Here is a 22,783-nt window from a genome sequence, read left to right as displayed (position 1 = left end):
GCAGGATTGCGTCTTTGGAGCTTGCTGCGCTGTCTCTGTGTGTCCTTTGCATTCAATTATGTGCACTTAGTGTGCAATGCTCTTTTCAAGTACAAGGATAATGTGTACACAAAACTGTTTTGTGTGCATATTACTTACTACACACAGCTATCTCTATCGCTTATGTAGTGCAGTGTTGTCTGTAGTGTAGTGTAGTGTAGTGTAGTGCTCATATCTGTGCAGTCACGAGGCGCCAGTCATCGGCCCCTTGTCGTCCTTGCTCCTGACTGCGGCTTTAGCTGTTTTGTAGCCGTATTTTTTTCCATTTTTTTGTTTCTTTTTGTTTGTGCCCCTCTTGCCCCCAGGGGCAATCGATCGATATGGAAATGCCACGAACCTGATATTGAAATGTCCAACCAATACACTGGCAACTTACATTAGATACACACACACACACTTGCATGTTTTTCAATGCAGGCGCATACATTTGCCAGTCACTGTGTGTACATTGTAATTACAGGCGCATTACGTAGCAGTTGTTATCCTTGCAGTCGAGTCTCTCGACTATATGGTATATGTATACATAGCTGTAGTTGGACTGAATGAAAATCAATTTAAACTGCATGTCCTGGCAGTTCCTTGCTGCCAATTGTATGCTGCCTGCACGTGCCTGTGCTCAATTATTAATTTCAATTAACTATGAAAATGGCTGAAAACACAAAAAAAAGAGAAACGAAGGGGGGAAAACAAAGAATGCGGATGTATCGAAGCTTTTAACCTTTTTATACCTGGAAGGGTCAGATTAATTAGTGGCGTTGCATAAATGAAACTTTACTTCCATTTAACTGCATAAGAACTGAAAAGATTATTTAAGAAATTAGCTGTATATTTCTTGCTATTATTCCAATACAGATTACAGAGTAAAAAAAGTATAAGAAACTAAAAAGTTTATTGAAGAAATTAAGTTTATTTTTTGTTTGCTTTTTTTCTAATACAGATTACAGAGTAAAAAAGTATAAGAAACTTTCGTGTTTTATACCTTAAGTAAGCATACAGCGCATTTCCCATTTATTCTTTGATAATTTAGGTAGTTTATATTCTCTGTTTATATTTGGCTTTTAAAATGTAAACAAAATAACAGCATAGTTTACATTGTTGTGGGTGCTTGCTGTTAAAGCACTGTTAAAAACTACATGGAAATTGATGCGCTATACAGTGGGCACCTTAGCTAAAAATAGTTATAATCCTAAAGCTATTTAAATAATGAAAACAGAAATCAAATTATAAAACTATTTCTTTAAAAAACTAGTTTACTTTTTTATATAGTAATACATGTTCATAAACTTCCATTAATTTGATGTTCATCAGATTTAATCTATATATATATATATATATATGTTGTTTGAATATATGTACCTAAGAAATAAATAAATAAATGGAACCAATTTACAATTATATTGCCAACATAAATATAATTCGCAAAATAAACAATTTTTTTAATTTCAAAATGAATTGCCATGTTTTAAAAAACATTTCAATTGCACGGTGCAGAATCACATTGCCCCACTGTGCGACAGCCGGCTTTTTGGCTCATTCTCTTTCCTCGCTGTGCCTCTCTTTCTCTGTCTCTCTCTCTCTCTATCTCTATCGCTCACTGGACTACCCGTTCTCTGTGCAATGATTTTCCCTGCTGCCGTTTTGTTTTTAGTTTCGATTCAGTTCTTCGCTTCAGAACGCGGACTACAGTTTGTTTTTTGCCCGATCTTCCGCAAATAAATTTGAAAAATTGAAAACGCAAAAATGGAAAGCAATTTACAAAATATATAAACAAGAAAATACAAAACTGTGTATACTAAATGAAAATTAAATTGTGCAATTAATACTAAATATTTTAGCTATGAAATCACAACACGTGTGTTTAAAGCGTCGCCAGCAGCGAAATCAAAAGATAACGAGAGTGCTTTGAATTTCATTCAAACATGCTTTTTTGTTATTTATAAACAAATTGAATTGTCGTAATCGTGTTCAAGTTGAAATTTCGTTTTTGGAAAAGCAAAAGATACAGCTGCTGCCTTGTGATTTGACGCGGGAAAACCTTGCCAATGTGCGTTCAATTTGTATATAATATAAATTCATAAATCTTTATAATATGCATATTTCTTTTTATGTTGATGTTGACTGTAAATTACGTGCTCTTCTGCCGCTCTCTGTGTATTTTTAGATGTTTTTAACAAATGTCTTTTTCCAACTGCAACCATTTTTCCACTCAAAAAGTGTACTTTGTGTTTATTTTGGTCTTCAGTCTCCCTCTCAATGTGCTGCTGACTTTTCACCCCCCGTCGCCTGTCACTTCCTACTCGCTCTCTCACTCTCTGCCTCTCTGATTTTTTTCCAACAATCATTCTCTAGGCCTCTTTAGACACACTGCTCTACTTTCCGCTTCGCATTCCAAAATCGCTTGCTCTCGGGTCATTTGTGTCTGCCTCAATGTTGTTTTCGTTGTTGTTCTTGTTGTTGTTGTGGTGGTAGTGTTGTTCTACTGATAACACCGCCTAGCATCTACCTACACTTCTGGTTGACGACCCTACGTCAACAAAAGGTGCACAATGTTTGTGATCATATCGCAGCTTAACGTTGCAGCTGTCCTTCAGTCCCTGTTGATGGCACTCAATCAATCAACAGTCTTACTTTGTGTTGTTACCGCCAAATTCCCATAAATATATGACTTCATATACATGTGTATATTTTATCTACATATGTTATACAACTAGAAAAATGTAGTTTTGATCATGTTTATTATTGTAAAAAGACTGACCACAGTGCTATCAATAAATCAATAAATAATAACAATCACAGTGGCCAAGCTTTGGCATATCAGTGAAGATATAATAATAATTATATTCTGTAATTTTAGACATTTTTTTCGCATGACCGTGATAAACAACAAAAATTATCGAAATTGTTTAGCTGATGGAATACATTACAATTGTTTTTAAAGCTCTCAATCGAGGTTTTCTGTTTCTTGTTTATGGCTTTATCAAGCTGTAAAATAGCTGTGAAACTAGTTTGAGTTTGATGGGTTTTATGTGGGTGTCAAATAATGTTAATTGATTAAATTAATGTTTTATAATGTGCTGCAAAACCAACATTAACTGGAATTAAGAAATGATTTCCGAAACAAAATGAAAGATTTGCCATGGCGTATTTCTCAGATAAGAATTAAATATGGTCGTGCCCATATAAACAATATTTCACAATGCAAAGATTATGTTTGTTGCCCCATATTTCAAGCAAGCAAAAAAAAACCCTTGCGCCCATAAATATATGGAAACCCAACATTACAGCTTATCGATGGATAACAGCAAAACAATTACGCTTCCAAAAAAAATACAACAAAAAAAAGGGACAACTTCAATCGTATTGTGGCAACAATTTTTGGGTCCTCAGCTCCTTCTTGGCCTTCTTCTCAATCTCCTTCCCTTGTCACTCAGCCATTCCTTGAGTTCGCCCTTAAAGTCACTTAGCATTTGTCGCAAAACCCCGTAAAATGATTTTGTGGTGATTTGTTATACACATTTTGTTGCTGTTTTGTGGTCTCTTTCAAGTAAACGTGGTTTATATAAGCTTTAGTCACTTTTTGCCAAGGCCATAAATTCAGCAAATGACTACAGTTGCACTCACATTTCCATAACAAATTAATGAATGAAATTGGCAATGAGTTAAACATTAAAAGCTGCTAACGAAATTTTATTGGATTATAAGAAACGAAAAACAGTTTCAATTGAAACGGTTTTCCACATTAAGAATATTTGCCAAATTATGTTTCCATATCTCAGAGCCAACTTTATTACTGAATAATGTCATTCAATAGCGATAAATAAATCAAATAATAATTGTCTTCGGCTTGCAAATGGACAACATGATGCAAATTGATTGCAAAGTAATATAATAGTTAATCAACTTAATGCACACAACGGTTGTTTATCTTAATTCGTTGCCATTCAGGGATGGAAAACACTTTGCTTAGTCAATTAGCCCACTACACTTGACAAACATTTATGGCCCGCAATCATGGTCTAAACACACACACACACACTCCCATACACATTGAAGTTGGCAATGCATTTATGAATTGTCGTGCATTGTTGCTATAGAAATGCGAATTGGTTACATTCATATATGTGAAAGAGAGCACAATAGTAAACACACACATATCATACACGGAAAATCAGAGATTGTTTTCAAAATGCTTTTGGCCATAAATATGGCACGAGATATTTAGTTGGCAGCTGCTGCAGTGGCTGGACAGACCGCATTGAACTGGTTAATATCTGGCCCATTACCGGTTGCAGTCTGATTTCCATCTGCGCATCTTTCGCAACTACTGCATTTTTCCCTGCTGCAATTGATTTTGATTTGTTTAGAAATAATTACGCAAAAAGCTCAATTAAGGTAGTTTTCCTGTGGCAAATCGATTGTAAGGCATAGAAGGGGAAGCAACAACTTTTAACTATGTGGAATGGGGAGCAGAAAGCACTGAAGACGATCGTACCAATATAAAGTAAGCTAAAGTCGAGTGTGCTCGCTGTGAGATACCCGCTACCCATTTCCAATAAATGCAAAACAGCGCAGTATTGTTTTTTAAAATATACCAAACGAATATTAAAAAATATATCAAGTGCTATATTTGGTATATCGATATACTATTAGATTAGATTATTAGATTTCCAACCAAAGCAACTAATGTTGTTTTTTAAATATACCAAATTAATATACAAAAATATACCAAATGCTATATTTGGTATATCGATATACTATTACATTCAAAATATACCTTAGGCCGCAAAATATGGCAGATTTTCAACCAAAGCAACTAATATTTTTTTTAATATACCAAATTAATATACAAAAATATACCAAATGCTATATTTGGTATATCGATATACTATTACATTCAAAATATACCTTAGGCCGCAAAATATGGCAGATTTTCAAGCAAAGCAACTAATATCCGACTGCATCTGTGTTGTTTGTCATATACAATTGTTTCTCAAATAACTTCTACCAACCAAATTCAGGAATCATAAAGACCGTAGTTGTAATTGCATATACCAAAAATCGAGGCAATAGCTTCAACAGCTATGTACTCCTGCTATTCGATTTTTTTTGGGGCGGAAGTGTGTTTGGCAAAACAAAATCATAACTCAAGTCTCTGAGATCCAATGTTTCATATGGACGCAGTTTCCTTCCACTAAAATTTCTTCTACGTTTTTCACAAGCATAAAAACACAAATTCTCACAATGTTGACCGTAGCCAAAACTCGAACATAAATAAAACATAAAGAAGGCATGTTCAAAAGTTACGAAGAATTGTGAAATACATTCAGCGACGATCTTGCTGTATATGGAAAATTACTGGGACAAACATAACAAGACCGATTTAACTGCTCACGAGCATATTTATATACATATGTACATACGTTTGCCCATACAAATATCGCCCTGTGGTGAAATCAAGTTTTGCGACCTGACGCTATCGAAGAAAAGAATCAAGACGAAAGACCAAGAAGAGATTGTAAACGTTCTTAATATAGAAAGAAGCAGAGTCATCAGACCAAGTGAAACAGGAATGAACGAAAGTACAATTAAGAAAAACATTTATGTGGAGTCCCAATTAAATGAACCGCTTATCAACAAGTCAAAGAATCGACCCACTCAAGGCAACTGGTGTAAACTGGAAAAGGAAGCAATCAGTTGGTCATTGAGAATTTTGCTTTTTTTTGGTAATACAAAGTATAAATCTTTTGGAAATCCAAAGCTACAGTTCTGTAAAGAGAACGATCTACTTATTAAATACATTTTAATTTTTCTGAAATAAATTCTATAAACCTATTTCTATCTATTCTGTTATTGTAAATTGCAAAATGCAACATTATATTTTTGTTGAATATATTATATATTGAATTTTTCTATCTATAAAGACAAAAACAATTTGTTGGTCGCCGTCCAAAAAATACGTCAATTACTCGCGGTCCATAAACAAATGGCGCTTTTATTAATATTGAAAATCATCTTTTGACCTTTAAAATACATTTAGCCAGGCACAACTTGAACTTGAACTGCGTCTACGTAGAGTGTTCATAGACTCGCCTGTGGCAACGGACCAAAAATTTACATAAACACAGACCGACGCGCTCTCTTTCTCTCTCACTCTTTTGCACTCTTTCTCGCTCTCGCTATATGGCTGTTGGCAATGCAAATAGTTAACGCCTGGACAGATGTGCCAAACCAATTTGTGTTTAACTCTTGGCCCTTGGGCGGTCACCTCTCAAAGGAAACTCGCTGACTTTAGTGTAGAGTCAATATTTGACAAATTATTCCCGACAGCTGTCAATGTTGGAATATATTTAAAATTTATTACGTTCAAATGCTTTTTTCCTGCTTTGAATTTCAATCAAAGTGTTTCTAATTATTGAGAACTTATTCTAAGAAAATTTTCAGTAATTTTATTCAGTATATTCTTTAGTTAAGTATGTACTATATGTTATGCAACTTTGAGAAATTTTATTAACTACCCGAAGCTCTATAATTGGTGTAAATATCGCACAAACGTGCTGAAATTTTCGGGATATAAAGAAGACATTATTATTATTTATTACGCAACTAATTTTTGATGGAGCGGAGAAATTTTATTATTCAGTAGAATGCTTGGCTGAGAATAAAGAGTCGTTTGCCAGAAATGTGCAGAAAGCTTTAACGGGCTCATAAACTTAAAATAAAAGAATATAAACAATTAGAATATAAAGTCTGATGAATAGTTGTCTGGGTTCTGATAGACAGATGCGCCATTATTTGAACTAAGATATTGCCAATTTAATTAACCTTCAGCTAATTTCCCGCCATTTCTGGTTCTATAAATAACAACATTTTCTTGTCCAGCATTCATTTTCATTCAAATAATCTAAATTGAATTGCATTCATTGAGCGGTAAATGAATCAAAGCAGCTGCCACAAACGGTTCCCACACAGAATGTTAACTCTAATCTGTTTAACGCTTTCGATTACCGGTTAATGCCGGTTAAGTGGTTAACCGTTTTTTGCAACAAAGTCACTGAACTTGAAACTGTTTGGTGCCAAGTACTTACAAGTAATCAGCAGAGGAAGGGGATCCAAAGTGCTGATGGTGACAATCCAATTGGCTGAGCACAGCAGCTGCTTGTAATTGAGATGTTTAGAAACGACATTCGCAAAACAAAAAAAATGATAAATAAAAAGAATATAAAATATGGCAATTGCTGTGGCAAACTTAAAATAAGCAATTGAATAGTGTCAATTGAAGAAGATGCATAGCATACTCGTATATACAAGAATAATTGCCCTCAAATTGATTGCGAGTCTCGACATTGCACTTGACTGCAGCTTGTACACATCAGTTGCAATAAACAATCATTCTATAACTCGAGTGTTGCATTATCTGCCAACACTTTACGATCATACTTACTTCGATAAGTTTGTCTCTAGTCACTCGTAATTAGCTTCTTCTCAGCTACTTACCTTCAATTCAAATCAGTTGTTATCTTTTGCTCTGATAGCCAGCGAAACCTTTCAGTTTTTTTCTTCTTTCGTTTTTATTATTGTGTTTACCTCTGCAATTAACATGTTAAAGTGCACTGGATCTATCCAGTTAAAAGTACAAATATTGACAAAGTATCTGCAAATAAACCGCCAATGGTCTAATCAGTATAAATAACTACTCCTATAAATGATTGCCCATAAATTTGATTGCCTATTAGCATTGGAAATTAACTGCAAGACGCTATAAAAAAGTCCCTTTGTCCACTCATACGCAGAGACGACGAGTACTCTGCTTGAATACAGATTTTGGTATTCAAAATCTGTTTTAACGATAGCAAATTTATTGTAAGACATGCAGTTTCCCTATACTTAATTCATAAGCAATGTGGAGAAAGTGTTTATGCATTTCAAGTAGTCAGTAAATGTATTAAAATGTGCTTTATATAATTTAGCCCATAAATAATTTTATAGCGTTTTTTACAGCGCACAAACTTTTCTTAAATTTGTTTAATATTTCACGCTATATTAACAAAATTTTTCAGAAGTTACATTTTATTTATTTCAACACTATTAACGACGAACAAACTTTGAATAGTGAATAATAAATTATCATAAAAATAGATTTATTTTCCAATATATTTTTGTTTGAGCTTAAATTTAAATTTCAAATATTATTTACATAAATTTTATGTTCAAAGTTATTAAAGTTGTTGAAGTTTTTTCCAACGAATATAAAAGTATTAAGAATAATCTTTCAAGTCATTCTTTAGCCACAAATATTATTCCATTGCTTCGCAACTTTGAACATGTTAAATGATGTAGTCGAAATTCTAAGCTTGGCATTTGGCAAACGTGCGATTTTAGCACATCTGCCAAATTGTCTGAGCCATATCGATTGATATTGGGCGACTCTCTCTGGGTAAACAAAGCATTGAAGGCACAGAAGGTGTCGTGCTGACTGAAATTGCTGGGTTTTAACCAGTTTCAGTTGGTTATTGCGGCAGGTCGGTCGATAAAGCGATGTTAAACGGAAATGGCTAAACATTTTGTTTAACCTTCTTTTTCTACTACTTGCAGACGCCGACACTTGACTGGCAACAACAACAACAAAAACAACAAGAATATTAAAGGAGACAGCAAAAGGACAACACACCCACACAAACATACACAAACTGTGTATTATGCCAGCAGGAATCGATAACTCAGTTCGAGTGCGAATCAACAATATAAATCAAGCAGAAGGCGAAGAAGAAGTCGTTGCTGTAGAATGAAAAGCCGCACGGAAAAGGATTACGACAGTGCGACGCCAGCGTTGCAGCAACAAATGAACCTCGCACGCCGCGCCTGTTGGCCACGTCCAACAACAGCATTTGCAACTGCAACATCACATCCGAGTCCAAGTCCAAGTCCAGTTTCCACTCTCAATTACTGTGCATACCCATCAAATGGTGCTAAACAAATTCAACTAAACGAATTAACAACTTGCCAGTTGGCCAATCCAATGAGTCGAAATCAAAGTGACGGCAACAGCAGCCGTTCACAACAACCACAACAACAACAACCACCACCACCGAGTGAGCAACCACCAACAAGAGTTTACCACAAGCCAAGACATCAACAGTCAAGGAGCATGTCGCTTTTGCTTCTGCTGCTCTGCAGCTTTTGCCTGCTTCTCGCCGGCAGCGAAGCACGTCCAAATGTCAGTGCCAGCTCCAGTTCGAGTTCGAGTTCCAGCTCCAGCACCGCCCAACCACCGGCTGCAGTCACGCAGTTAAACGTAAGTATCTCAAGCTAATTGATTTTTAGCGTTTAGCGACACTAAACACCTTCCATTACTCGGATTTTCTTTAACCTGGCATTTAATTATAGTATTTGCCGCTGTCTTGTTCCACCTTTGTTTAGTTAATAATTGTCTATAATTAGGTTAATTTGGTATGTGCAGAAGCGTCATAGTCTCATGACTTGTCAGGCATTATATTGTCCAAATTTTCCCACTGACGTCATGACAGCTTGTTTGATTGTCGTATCCATCAGATACTGTCCCGCTGACAGTGAGCTACTTGATAAGCTGATTAGCGAAAAAACGCCTCATTTTGTTAGCATAATTAAACAGATTAGCAGATGTTTGAAGTGCCTTATTGGCATGTAATTAGGAAAATAATTGCATAAATAGAGCTCTAAAGAAATAACGCAAATTGTGAAAATACTTGTAGATTCTTACAGCCTTTACTTTAATATAAAATCAGTTTAAATTCCTTAACAAAAAATGCCATTCTTCAGGTGATTCTTTTCTATAACAAATTATAAATATTCCAACGCCCACATATAGCTTTCTCTCTACTATTTCCACCCACCTGTTTCCATTTTCCTTACCTAAGCACTGACCTAGATCAACCCACGAGAAGCGAGGACTCGAGCTATGCGGGCCCACTTAATTTATGCCAACCAATTTCATTCAGAAAATAGCTGACATAGTAGACTGTCATCGTAAAAGCAACTGCCAGTCTGTAGTTGTTGAAGAGCCCACTCCAATTACCTTAGCACACATTCCGCTGTTATTAAATACCCTGTAATTAGAGCGGTTTGAAATTGGATCTTCTATTGTTGATACAAGACCTCAAAGGATAGAATACTATAGATACTTGTTGAGCGATTTGACAGCTCATATATTTCAGAGAATTAATATATCAGCAGGTAGTTAAGAGATAACCATATAGATAGGGATTAAAGCATTTCACATGTTTTGTATTTTAAGTATCTATGTTACACAAATATTAAATTTATTACAAAAACGTATTTAACCAAATATAGTATTAATAAGAATTCTTTTTAAGTTTTAGTATATTTTATTTCTGTCATATTTCTTGTTAATTATATAGTAAAGAAGCTTTAAATATCTTAGCGAGATGTTAAAGTTTCTACTTAAAAAAAAAAGAGATTACTAATTCTTATTGTAATAATTGCTTAGAAATTAAAGCGATATAGATGTATATTGCATCTTCCCTGAGTCTTAATTATATTAATATGCAGAGGATTAAGTTCAAGATAATTTGTTATTCATTATTATTCATTAAAAATAGTTTTCTATTTTCTATCCATAATTTCGTGGTAGTTTTTGATAACTGTGAAATGTTTCGCCGGGAATTAAATTTAATAAAAAAGCATGTAATAAATTCTTATTCCTTCATTTACATTTTAATTATTTCTAATATTTCTCTTGCTCTTCCCTTCCCGCTTTCTCATTTCACAGCTGCCACAGACAACCACGCCGTCAGTTTTGGCCACCACAGACGCCGCATCGTCCACCATGCCACCACAGCAGCCAGTTGCCGAGGAGCTTAAGGACCCAGATCCTTTTGATGTGGAGATGGACGACGAAGAGGGGGGACACCACAAGATGGAGCGCTATCCGCTGTCACAAGTGGACTTTGCGCGCGTGAAGACGCCGTTTATAATTGGCATTTGGATCTTATCGGCGAGCATAGCCAAAATCGGTGAGTGAATAAAATGGGAATACACACACAAAGGGGAAGCATGTTTAGGACTCGTGAAGGATGTAAATCTAGGACTCGAAATGGCAAACAATCTTGGCCCCGAATGTGGGAGTGCGCGTGCTGCCAGCGGTTGCTAAGCAAAATCAATATGTTTTATATAACGTTTACTACGGCGCTGTCACTGACATGCAGATGTACGTCAACTCTGTGTGTGTAGGTGTGCAGCCTGTATGCCAGGCTGAAGGACATTGCATAAGCGTCAGGCAAGTGCGCAACAAGCAACAAGCGAGCAAAAGCAGAAATCCTTGACACTGCCCCCTAAAATTCCGACAAAACCCCCTTGAGCAACAATTGCCAGATTGCATAAACTATTTGGCAAGCTGCTGCTGCAATAAATTCGACTACTTCCAGTCACTCCTCCTCCTCTCAACAGCTCTGAGAGTGCCGGTGTTGACTTTGTTATCTGGCCGGCAGCTTGGAGCTCGCGGCTCTTCTTGCTTCTCTTTTGCGTTACCTTGGCTTTCATACAAAAATCCATTTGTTCAAGGCTGCAAGCACGGCCCAAAAAGCCACACGCATACGCCGCGCCTCCTCCCACACTCTGTTGGCCAAGAGTGACTGCCCAATGTTGGATAGCTGGCATTTAGCCTCTTTCGCACTCCTGACCACATCGTCCTACACGTTCCACTCGCATCTGCAATTGAATAAGTCAAGTGTCTCGAGTGACTCTGACGGCCACTTATGTAATTATTATCACGGCCACTTTTTCAACAAGCCCGAATATGCTGTTGGCCCAAATCGAATTAAATCGCAACTTAACTGTAATAATTTTAATGCGATTTGCAACGTAAATTACGTGTAGCTCACAAAGCAAGTGCTCTTAGCCATGTCGTGAAGCCTTTTGATATTTATTGATAAATTACATAATTAAATTTGTTACTTTCTTAAATATTTACTATAAAGTATCCTATAAAGTATGTACTATACTATGAAGTATATACTTAAAGTGCAAATTAGTTTTAATATTCATTGTTATCGTTTAGTTTTGTTGTACTTTTTTGTACTTGTATGAATTCAACAAACTTTTAAAGATTCAGACTTCCTAGTTACAATATCCTTTCCATCGACCCTAAACATTTTATGGTAATCAATTTATGAAGGCGGAAGTTAATCAGGAAACTATTTTTAGGGCTTGCTGCACCACCAGCACACTAGCGCCATCTAGCTTTCGTTGCTGTACATGAGTAATTGGATTAAAAATATTTATACAGCCGAAAATTTTTTAATATTTCGCGAAAACTTTGATTTAAATAATTTAAAAGCAGAAAAGTTTGAGCAACTAATTTACATATAAAATAATTTATATAAATCAAAAATTGAGTTGCTTACACTTTTCTTAATATAAATTGTTTTGTGTGAAGCTTCCTCTTAAAATTATTTTAGGATATTTGGAAATATATAAAGAAAATAAAAATTAAACAGTTGAAATACAGATAAAATGTAAAGAGTCCACTCTAATAATAATATGAATATGAAATAATTTGTGCATACTACTTTGTTGACGATTGAGATATGTAGAGTTATCCCCATCCGTGTTTCTTGAAGCGTTTCATACTAGAGACCTACATTTCCATATTACCCATCGTGGCAATTGACCCAAATGCAAACATCAGCAATATTCGCAAAGCAGCTCCAAAGTGACGAGAGCTGAGGAACTTGGTGAACTTGGTTAAGTCACATTTTCATGTAAATGGGCCATAGTTGAAATGGAATTTGTTGTCGCCGTAGTTTCGTTAGTTTTTATAGGCGCACACAAAAAACACATTCAAAGTGAAAGTATTTCAGAAGCAGTACAATTTGAAGTGTGAGGCAGACGCCACGCCTCTCACACCGCCCTCATATGTATAATACATCAAGGAATGTGGCAGGAGGAAAAACGTTTTTCGGCTTTCTTTTCGACTTTAATACGGAATTTTTGTGCTTTACAGGTTTCCATATGACACCCAAATTGCATCTGATATTTCCGGAATCATGTTTGCTGATTGTGGTGGGCGTGGTCATTGGCGTTGTGCTTTATTTCTGCACCGATGTCGCCGTCTCGCCGCTGACGCCCAACACATTCTTCTTCTACATGCTGCCACCGATAATCCTGGATGCCGGCTACTTTATGCCCAATCGCATGTTCTTCGATAACCTGGGCACCATCCTCCTCATGGCTGTTGTGGGCACCATCTTCAATGTGGCCACAATTGGTAAGCATTCAATTGATTAAATTAATGACGTCATCGGATACGCGATGTTGTCAAGCAACCCCAAGTGTTTTTAAAATAATAAAAGGAAGAAATAACTTTGACCGGGAAAAAAGTAAAGTGATTGTTCATACGTGACTGCCTCACAGGATCACAGTCTGTTGGTCCCCATCACTCACTTGCTCACTCATCCATCAGGCGGTCAATGAGGTCACAAGAAGTTATTTTTTTAACCGCTGCAAATATTTATCAACTGCCGAGGTCAATAAACCTTGCGTGATATTGAAATTCAACTTGCTATAAATAGATGGAAAATTGCATTAATCGAATCAAGTAAATATTTGACATAAACATATTTCGGTTTCTAGAATTACCACACAATTCTAATCTTTTAAGCAATTTCAGATTTTCCATTTTCCGCAATAACTTCTATTAGCCTTTTAGTTCATAACAAGGCTGTTTTTTAAGTCCAGATTTCAGTTTTGTTCTTTTGAAAAATATTTCTACTCATAGGAAATCTCAACTCACATATTGTAGTTAAGTTAAAAGTTCTCTATACAAATTATTCTCATATCACAAACACTCATTTTCAAGTAACAACTTTGCGGCAACATTTCAATTGCGAGTTTCGCACGCTGACAAAGTAAACAAAATTACTGGCAATATGTGGAGCATTACTTAGGACTGATTACAATGATGGTCGACGTAGTTGCTACACACAAATTTGTGGCACGCGAACACACACAACATTGTTGTGCAAGGGGATAGAAAAGCAGCAGAGAAGGGCAGAAGCAGTTGTATGCTAGATGACCGCTTAGAAGTGATTTACGCGAATATAAAACAACAAGATCGTACGATAGATGTGAATGTGTAAATTACAAGCACTACAAAATATACAGAGAGGAGACGCCTCTCACAGTCACAGCATGTGGATGACACGAGCCACAACACTTGCTTTTCTGCACCCACAAAAAAATATTACAAATTGTTACAATTTGTTTACGAGTCTGTAAGGAATTTGAGAGAATCTTGAGGAGAGAAGGCAGTCTGACAGAATACTGCGCATTTCTTCTTGAAGAAAGTTTTAAGAAAATAATTCGTATAACATTTAAAAATGATATATTATATACAAAATGAGTCTTTATAATTAATTTATAATTAATTATACAATTATTATGGACACTTGGCTTTTAAATCTTTTATTCCTCCTTATTCGAAGCGAATTGGTATATTTAAACATAGTATTGTATTTATTGTGAATATGATGATATTTTTCTTTCTTTTTACTTTATACTAAGTTAAATAATTGTAGCTTTCAAATTAAGAAATTAAATTCTTATAGCAACTAAAAATAATTTATGGTTTCACAAAGTCTCTTTGAATTATAAAACTGTCACTATAGATGAAAATATAATTCTGTGTCCCCAGTGCCCAATTTAAGATACTCGCTGTGCTAATTAAGTCAACCAATTTTGCCTTCGAATCAGCGAAACAATTGAAATTGATGATGGCAACTTAAAATGCAGTTAGTCAAAAGAAAGCGCACTCAAGAAAGCAGACAATTAGTCTTTTGATTAAGTTTAATTACCATGGAAAGAGCTTCGTCTCGAGCAAACAACCAACAAGGATGGGTAATTGAAGCAAGGAATTCCACTTGTCCAATTGCAGGTGGCTCGCTTTATGCCTGCGGCGTGTGCGGCATCTTTGGGGATGAGACACCGAAGCTGCTGGATGTATTTCTGTTTGCCTCGCTAATATCCGCCGTAGATCCGGTCGCTGTTCTGGCCGTCTTTGAGGAAATCCATGTCAACGAAATCCTGTACATTGTCGTCTTTGGCGAATCCCTGCTAAACGATGCCGTTACCGTAAGTTGAGCACTCTGAGATTCTCTTTTTCTTTCTTTTCTTTTCATTTTTATGGCAATTGCAATAGATAAACAAGTTTTATGTATCAATTAAAGGCTGGCCACACACACACACACTTTGCGGCTGTCAGCTCAAAGTACTTCAACTGTGCAACGTTGCACTTAATGACTATTGCGACTACTGATTGTTGAGCGGCGTTGATTGAGCAAATTAATGACTGTGCTGTGCTATCTATGCTTTCCAGGTTGTCATGTATCACATGATGGAGTCCTATAATGAGATTGGTCTGCCGAAAATAAACGGCCAGGACATTGCCTACGGTGTGGGTTCCTTTTTCGTTGTCGCTCTCGGTGGCACAGCAATTGGTAAGTTGACATTTACATATTGAAGTAGATGTTAATTGAAAATGAAAAAAAATTAACAACGAGGTCTGCTATGTTTCTTTTTTAGTTTAAGTTTGAATAAAATTAAATTGATTTTTTCCATTTTGTGTCCGCTTTCCAAGCAACATTTTTATTTAAATTGTTTTAAAATCAATATACTTTTAAATGTCTAAAATATCTTTATTTATTTATCTTTCTAAGGTATCTTTTATATTAGCTACAAGATTTATTTTCCTTAAAAAATTAAACAGATCTTAAATTAGATATTGTTTTCTTTCAATAACCTTTTTTAGGCATGTTCTAAGTCCCAATACTTATACATATTTTGAATTTAATTCAACTTGTTTCAATTATGAATTATCTTAAATATAATTATCTTATTTTTATCTTAGAATTATAATTATCTATTTTTCCTGTCTTAACAGTTCATTATAAATATTTTAACAATAAATCCTTTTTAATCTCTCTTTCGTAGGCATCATTTGGGGATTCTTAACTGGCTTAGTTACTCGTTTTACGGATCATGTGCGCGTTATAGAGCCGATATTCATATTCGTCATGGCCTATCTGGCTTATCTGAATGCGGAAATCTTTCACATGAGCGGCATACTCGCGTGAGTAGGATTAAAATAACTGAAATAAAACAGAAATTAATTTGAAATATCTCATCGATAGCATAACATTCTGTGGCATTACCATGAAGAACTATGTGGAATCGAATATATCACAAAAGTCACACACAACTGTTAAATACGCATTGAAAATGTTATCGAGTTCGGCTGAGACGATCATATTTATGTTCCTAGGCGTTGCCACCGTCAACAACATGCACGTTTGGAATACTTGGTTTGTGGTGCTCACCATTGCCTTCTGCTCCGTATTTCGCGTAATTGGTGAGTGATCGAAAGTTAATTTATAAATTAAACTCAAATGAATTCTTCTCTTAGGTGTTATACTGCTGTCGGCGATTGCCAATCGCTTTCGATTGCACAAATTGTCGCGCGTGGATCAGTTTGTGATGTCTTATGGTGGTCTGCGTGGTGCCGTCGCCTTTGCCCTCGTGCTGCTCGTCGATGAGAGGGTGGTCAAGCATAAAAACATGTTTGTGACCACCACAATAGCTGTGATCTACTTTACTGTGTTTCTGCAAGGCATCACCATAAAGCCGCTTGTCAAGATACTCAACGTGAAGCGAGCCAACAAACGCAAGCCCACAATGAATGAGCGTATTCATGAGAGGGTAAGTGAAGATGAAGTAATCCTGATATCCGTCTGTCCGTCTGTATTAAATTATGTATCTTAAAAACCAATTGTGAGAGAGACATGAAACTTGGACACAAAAATATTTAATTTTGGATATTTTTAAACCGTCTTTTAATCCAACATTACAGTATTCTTAATATTGATATTTAATACTGTAAATAAAATGACTTTACTTGCAGTTTATGGATCATTTGATGGCTGGCATTGAGGATATTGTGGGCAAGACAGGCAACTACAATGTTCGTGATAAGTTTAAGCGCTTCGACAATCGCTTTATACGCCCCCTGTTGATCCGAGATTTGAAGGTAAGTCCCCAAACTAACTCTCTAAGTGGATGTGCATTATTTGCTTGTTGCTTGCAGGGCGCTGAACCGAAGATTATTGAGACATACTCCAAGCTAACGATGCGCGATGCTATGGAGGTGATGCGTCGCAATCCCTCGACAATTGGACAGATGACGGGCACCGAGTCAATGAGTGCATTGTTTAGGAATTACACCAATAATTATATTGGCGGCAGGTGGGCACCGCCAACCATATACACCACCTGGTAAACGAATTTTGGATATTTTGAGTCGATAGCACTGATCGATTATCGATCGATAACAGTGCGAATAATCGAGTAATCGTAAACAATGCATGTATGCAAGCAATTTGAATATCGTAGACATTTTTGATTAGCATGACAAACACACAGCACAAATGAAAACTTGACAAATTGGCTAACAAATTAAAACACAGTACTCTACTGCTCTTTTCTAACTACTTTCTCTCTCTCTTGCTCTCTGTGTATTGCTCGCTCTTTCACACTTTAATATATTGTATCTGAAATTCGTTTAACTGTATCTTTTAAGTTTAACTTGTCTCTTAGTAGCAAAACTGTTACCCCTTAAACGAATTTGATTTCTAATCGCTTTACTTGAATTTCAAATTAGTCCCAGCTTAACGAATTTGGACAATACTTGCTCCCATAATCTGGATATGGCGGAACTTGACTATAATCCATCCAAAAAGGATTTGACTGATGCCAGGATACATCATTTGTTAGCCGAAGAACTGAAGCCTTATCGCAGGGTATGTATCAATCGATGGACAGTAACGTTCCTCTTCAAATTTCGCATAATAATCAACTTTTGGTTTGGTTTTCTTATAAATATAGCAGTACCAGTTTTAAATACAACTATTACTACAACTACTACTACTATATCTTTAAAAGCATTTTCACCAAAACACAGCCCAAAAATGTTTTTGAGTACTCTCCTCTTTCTCGATATTTCGATAATTCACCTCAACTCGATATCACCGAAGATATTTTACGCCTCGTAGTCGTATACGTAATTTATGCTTTCACATTTCGTTCGTTAGTTTCTTGGGCATTTCGTTTTGAGACACAGTTCTTTCTTTCTCTATCTCTCTGTCTAACTCTATATTTCTCTATATGAATTTCTCTATATATGTATACACTAACTATATCTATATAGATATATTTGTAATTAATCGTTTGTTTGATTTCTTCCCGTTGTATCGAACTTCAACTTCAACTTCAACCTCTCGTCAACGACACGTATTGCAAATCGCGTTCCAATAAAAACAAACTCTACTTCAAATTTTCGTGTGCATTGCCAAAAATGTTTACTAAACAAAATGTGCAATACAAATGTTGTAAAATATTTCGTTATGAAAGGCTTCCATACAAATGGTACGAATAAATTGGTTCATTTGCTGTTAATCTGATTTAACCATTGTTTTTTCATTTGTTGTTGTTGATTTTCCCAAGTTTATTAAATCAAATAAATTAACTAAAAATACATTTTTTATTAAATGTTTACACGTTTCTTGTGTGTCTATACTCATGACTGCAATACGTTCTTATGTAATGCCTAACTATAATAATAATATCGCTAACAAAATATAAAATTATCAAATATATGTTACATATATTAATAAATCAATATAAATAATTTAAAGTTTCTAGTAAATATCTTAATGTACTTCCAATTGGTGTCTAAAACAGTTTTTTAACTACTCGTATATGATAATAAACTAATTCTCAAATTTACTTGCTTAAATAATAAAATCAATTACGCATATTTCAACATTTCAACATTCATTGTACATCAATCAAAAATACACAAAAATCCAATTAGATTAAATTAAATAGATGAATTGAATTATTTAAAAGAATTTAGAAAATTATTATAAATATTAACGTAAATAAACATTTAGATATTAGTTGAATTTAGATAAATATTTTATATTAAAAAAAGATGTTTAAATTACTCAATTAGGCTGTAAAATTCATTGTTAAATTTGCATTAACATTCGAAGCGATAATATAATATTTGAGTATTAGAAAAAAATGTGAAGATTAAACTTTAAACGATAAAATAGGATTATTTAAAAACAAAATCATTAACTAAACTATTATTCCCTGAGTATAGTCGTTGACGTAGTTTGAAATTTTGCTGATTTTATTATTAGTTAATAGGTTTTATCTAGAAATTGGATGACACACGATCAATCTCATTTGCAACTCTTCAACAACAAAACAATTTTTATTCTTAAATCAAATTACAACTAATTTTCTTGGTCTGCTTTTTCCACTCTGTTCTACACTTACTTTTTCACACATTTAAACTGTTCATACTTAAATTGTTTTATTGTCTATATACTTTGCAAGAACCTAAACACACACACACTGATTAGCAACACCAAAACAAAATAACATTAATGTTGTACTACAAATTATACACTATCAAAGTGATACTCTTTCCAAAATGAGTCTACAACAATTTGGCTTGGCAAGAGTATTTGTGCTTCGGCTGATTCAAAGCCGGCATCCTTCTCAAACTGGCCCCAAAATTGCACTACACTACTATTCTTCTACTACTCTAAAACATTACTCGTATATTATATTCAGATAGCAAAACAAACTAATTATAAGCTGTATAAATGTTATGAGACCGTCTTTACACCTAATCAATTGATGTTAATGCTAGTTCTCGACATAAATTACTACTTATCATTACTACTTTGTACTTTGTCGAAACTTGAGTCTTATGCAAATGGTGTTATACAATATCACTTAAGAACGCTTCGTAATATTTTTACAGCACCGTCGTCTTAGTTATAGCCGACACGCAGTAGATGACAGAGATTTGTCCACACAGGTGAGTGAGAAACAACCAAGAGAACAGACAAATCTCTGAAAGCACCCAATACGTAAACTAAATGTCAACGTGCTTTTGTGGATTTTTAAAGAACAATCTTTAAATTAAATATCATTATAATAATACATAATTTTATGTGGTTTATTTCAGGTCAATTATAAAATGCAAATGAATTTCCGGCGAATGTTCAACGATCGGAAACATCACAAGCGAAGCAAACGTGGTGCCAGCAATAAAGTAAGAACTTCAAAATCGTACATACAATTATAAAATATTAATCATTCATTCTTTTCCGGTTTAGGAACCTAAAGAGAATGTCAAGCAGAATCATGTGTCTTTCACCGATTTCCAGCAGAACGGCACCGCAAAACAGCTGTCCAATGGTACGAATTCGAGTTCAAACCATTCACGCAAAAAATCTTACAGAAAAAGACATACTCACAATTCACTTAACAAATATCGTAGATTAGACATAGGTAAATGCCGCTAAAACAGCAAATTAAATTTCTACAATGAACTAAAACTTAACTGAAACTAGCATCAGTAGAAAGCAAAGCAAATTCCAAAAATTTCGTAGAAATTTTAGCTATTTATTGAATTATATAGTTTTTCTTTTATTGTTTTTAGCCAGCATCCAATTCGAGTATCGATTTATTTTAAGTTCTTTCCACATTTCCCTTGCAAGTCATTTAACAAAAAATATTTTTAAGATGCACTTCATCATTAACAAATTTCGTTTTAATTATTTTAACAGCATGCTAGGGCTCCGCAATTTAACATTTAAATTCAATTTTATTCGCTATTCAATTATAATAATTTGCGAGCTCTATTCTATTCTTTTGTTACTAACTTATTTGTACAATATTCATTGAGATTTGTTACTAATTCTGATACCCAAATTATTCTTTATCTTTCCTACATTCTCATGTGCTTTCCCCCGACGTCCATTGAATTGGTTGATTAAATTCGCTTACAACAAAAATTTGCACATTTAACATAACGAATTGAAACTAAAAAAAAAAACAAAAATAATGAAAATAACAATACTTAAATCTGCATTTGCCTCTGCCTCCTGCCTTTACCTCATACAAAACAAATATAATATAATTGTGTCTTAAATCAACGTTATTAACCAATATCAAGACTATATTAACGATGTGCTTAATGAAACAGCCGACGAGAATCAACAGAATCCAAATGAGATCAATGTCATTGGACCCAATGACGATTGGGATGATGGTCTGACATTCACGGCTAAATCATCACGTAAGTTGAAAAACCATCTGAATATCATTACTAATTTTACTATATTAACAAATACATAAAAATATATTTAAGTGGTTTTTTCATACTATAGTTATTTATTGAATTTATTGGTTATGGGTTATTCATACATTAACCTTACAAAAATGGTTTTATTATGAATATACATACATATTTTTTGTGTTACCATTAAATGCTGCGCCATAAAATCCTCTAGAGATATTACTTAAACTCTATACATAATCGGCAGTTATATAGCAATAACCGATTTGTATTTAACAATTGACTACACAAAAATGCCATAAAGTGTTTTATTTGATTTTGAAATCTAAATGAGTCGTAAACTCTTTAAGTGAATGAAATATATTAGAAATATACACAGCCAAAAATCTGCAAAAGGTTCAAGACGTTTTGTACATTTTGTAAACAAGTAATTAGCAAATGTGTCGAAGTAGCAAAGTTAATTTGTTTAAATGAAATGCTAAATATCTAGTTAAGCTTAATTACCACATCTTTAATTTCCTTCAATTCTGCGTACAATATTTTTTGTGTCCCCAATGATGAAATCTTTGCTAGACATTTTGATGATTTCTTTATAATTTTCAATTCACATTTAAACTCTTTTGTTTTGTCGATAAAGTGAGGAGTATCTTAATAAAGTGCTATAAAGACAACATTTTCTATATATAAATATATGTATTGTTTTTTCCCCTGTTTTATGCCTATCCAATTTTGCATTTGAATACCATATAAATCGTGTGTGTGCGCGTGTTAACCGCGATTACAAAATACTGATCCTGATCTGATCCCCCGACACTGTTGCCACAATTAGCTGACTCGGATCGGGCCAATAATAACTCGTTGATAGCGCATATACAAAACCTGCCCGGTTTTGATGCATCCAAGGCGCGCATCGTTCAGCATTATGCGCCCAAACTTGAGGACGGTCCTCAGCAAGAGCTTGACTCGCCGGATCCACCAGTTGGACCCACAGCGGCTGAATTGATTCTGCCCTGGCGACGGGATCGTTCCTACCAGAGCATTGGTAAACAATATCAACACAAACAAAACCAAATACAAATACAAATACTATCATCATAATATCGATATTAATAATAATAATAATAATTCAAATTCAATTATACTTAATACTAAAGCAAACAATGGCTATACGAAATTTGTACATGCACTCACATCAAATATAGAAAAACTCGTATCACGCTCATTAGCTCATCTGTAGATCATTCGTCCAACTGCTTTGGAAATTTCTACCATTCGATTTCAAGCGAATATTCTGACTTAATATATTATAGAATATATGCAATTTGAAATATAATTCATTTATAGAAAGCAAATATATCAAAACTTGAACTGCTTCTCTTCTTGCTTCTCAATTTTACATTTGAACTTTACATACTTCAACAAAAACAAAATCAAAGTAGAAGACTTTATTTATCATGAGTGAATTCTCTCAATGCTTCTCGCTTCTATTCTCTCTTATATTTAACTTTATTCTCTTTACAAAAAAAGGACAAGTTCGCG

General features: G+C 34.6%; 1 protein-coding gene across 22 annotated transcripts in view; it reads left to right on the top strand.

Moving 5' to 3' along the window:
• Window positions 1-22,783, top strand: part of LOC132798977 (sodium/hydrogen exchanger 3) — a 33,953-nt gene that overhangs the window by 2,752 nt on the left and 8,418 nt on the right. For 3 of the 22 annotated variants that reach the window (XM_060811033.1, XM_060811047.1, XM_060811054.1), the window contains exons 2-17: window positions 8,632-9,331; window positions 10,805-11,048; window positions 13,037-13,300; window positions 14,966-15,162; window positions 15,407-15,527; window positions 16,021-16,159; window positions 16,221-16,438; window positions 16,493-16,785; window positions 16,988-17,113; window positions 17,171-17,328; window positions 17,744-17,882; window positions 19,922-19,978; window positions 20,129-20,215; window positions 20,280-20,454; window positions 21,152-21,244; window positions 22,074-22,286. In XM_060811033.1, the coding sequence (XP_060667016.1) occupies window positions 8,822-9,331; window positions 10,805-11,048; window positions 13,037-13,300; window positions 14,966-15,162; window positions 15,407-15,527; window positions 16,021-16,159; window positions 16,221-16,438; window positions 16,493-16,785; window positions 16,988-17,113; window positions 17,171-17,328; window positions 17,744-17,882; window positions 19,922-19,978; window positions 20,129-20,215; window positions 20,280-20,454; window positions 21,152-21,244; window positions 22,074-22,286 (3,034 nt within the window). In that variant the 5' untranslated portion in view covers window positions 8,632-8,821. Of the gene's footprint in view, window positions 1-1,717; window positions 2,084-8,465; window positions 8,559-8,631; window positions 9,332-10,804; window positions 11,049-13,036; window positions 13,301-14,965; window positions 15,163-15,406; window positions 15,528-16,020; window positions 16,160-16,220; window positions 16,439-16,492; window positions 16,786-16,987; window positions 17,114-17,170; window positions 17,359-17,743; window positions 17,883-18,492; window positions 18,508-19,921; window positions 19,979-20,128; window positions 20,216-20,279; window positions 20,455-21,121; window positions 21,245-22,073; window positions 22,287-22,783 lie in introns of those variants that run through there. The other 19 variants (XM_060811038.1, XM_060811036.1, XM_060811048.1 and 16 more) reach the window with 14 other exon arrangements.

The sequence above is a fragment of the Drosophila nasuta genome, chromosome 2L (assembly GCF_023558535.2).
Source record: "Drosophila nasuta strain 15112-1781.00 chromosome 2L, ASM2355853v1, whole genome shotgun sequence".
NCBI classification, from domain to species: Eukaryota; Metazoa; Arthropoda; class Insecta; order Diptera; family Drosophilidae; genus Drosophila; species Drosophila nasuta.
Note: the sequence above shows the minus strand (reverse complement) of the source record. Positions and strands in the feature narration are given on the sequence as shown.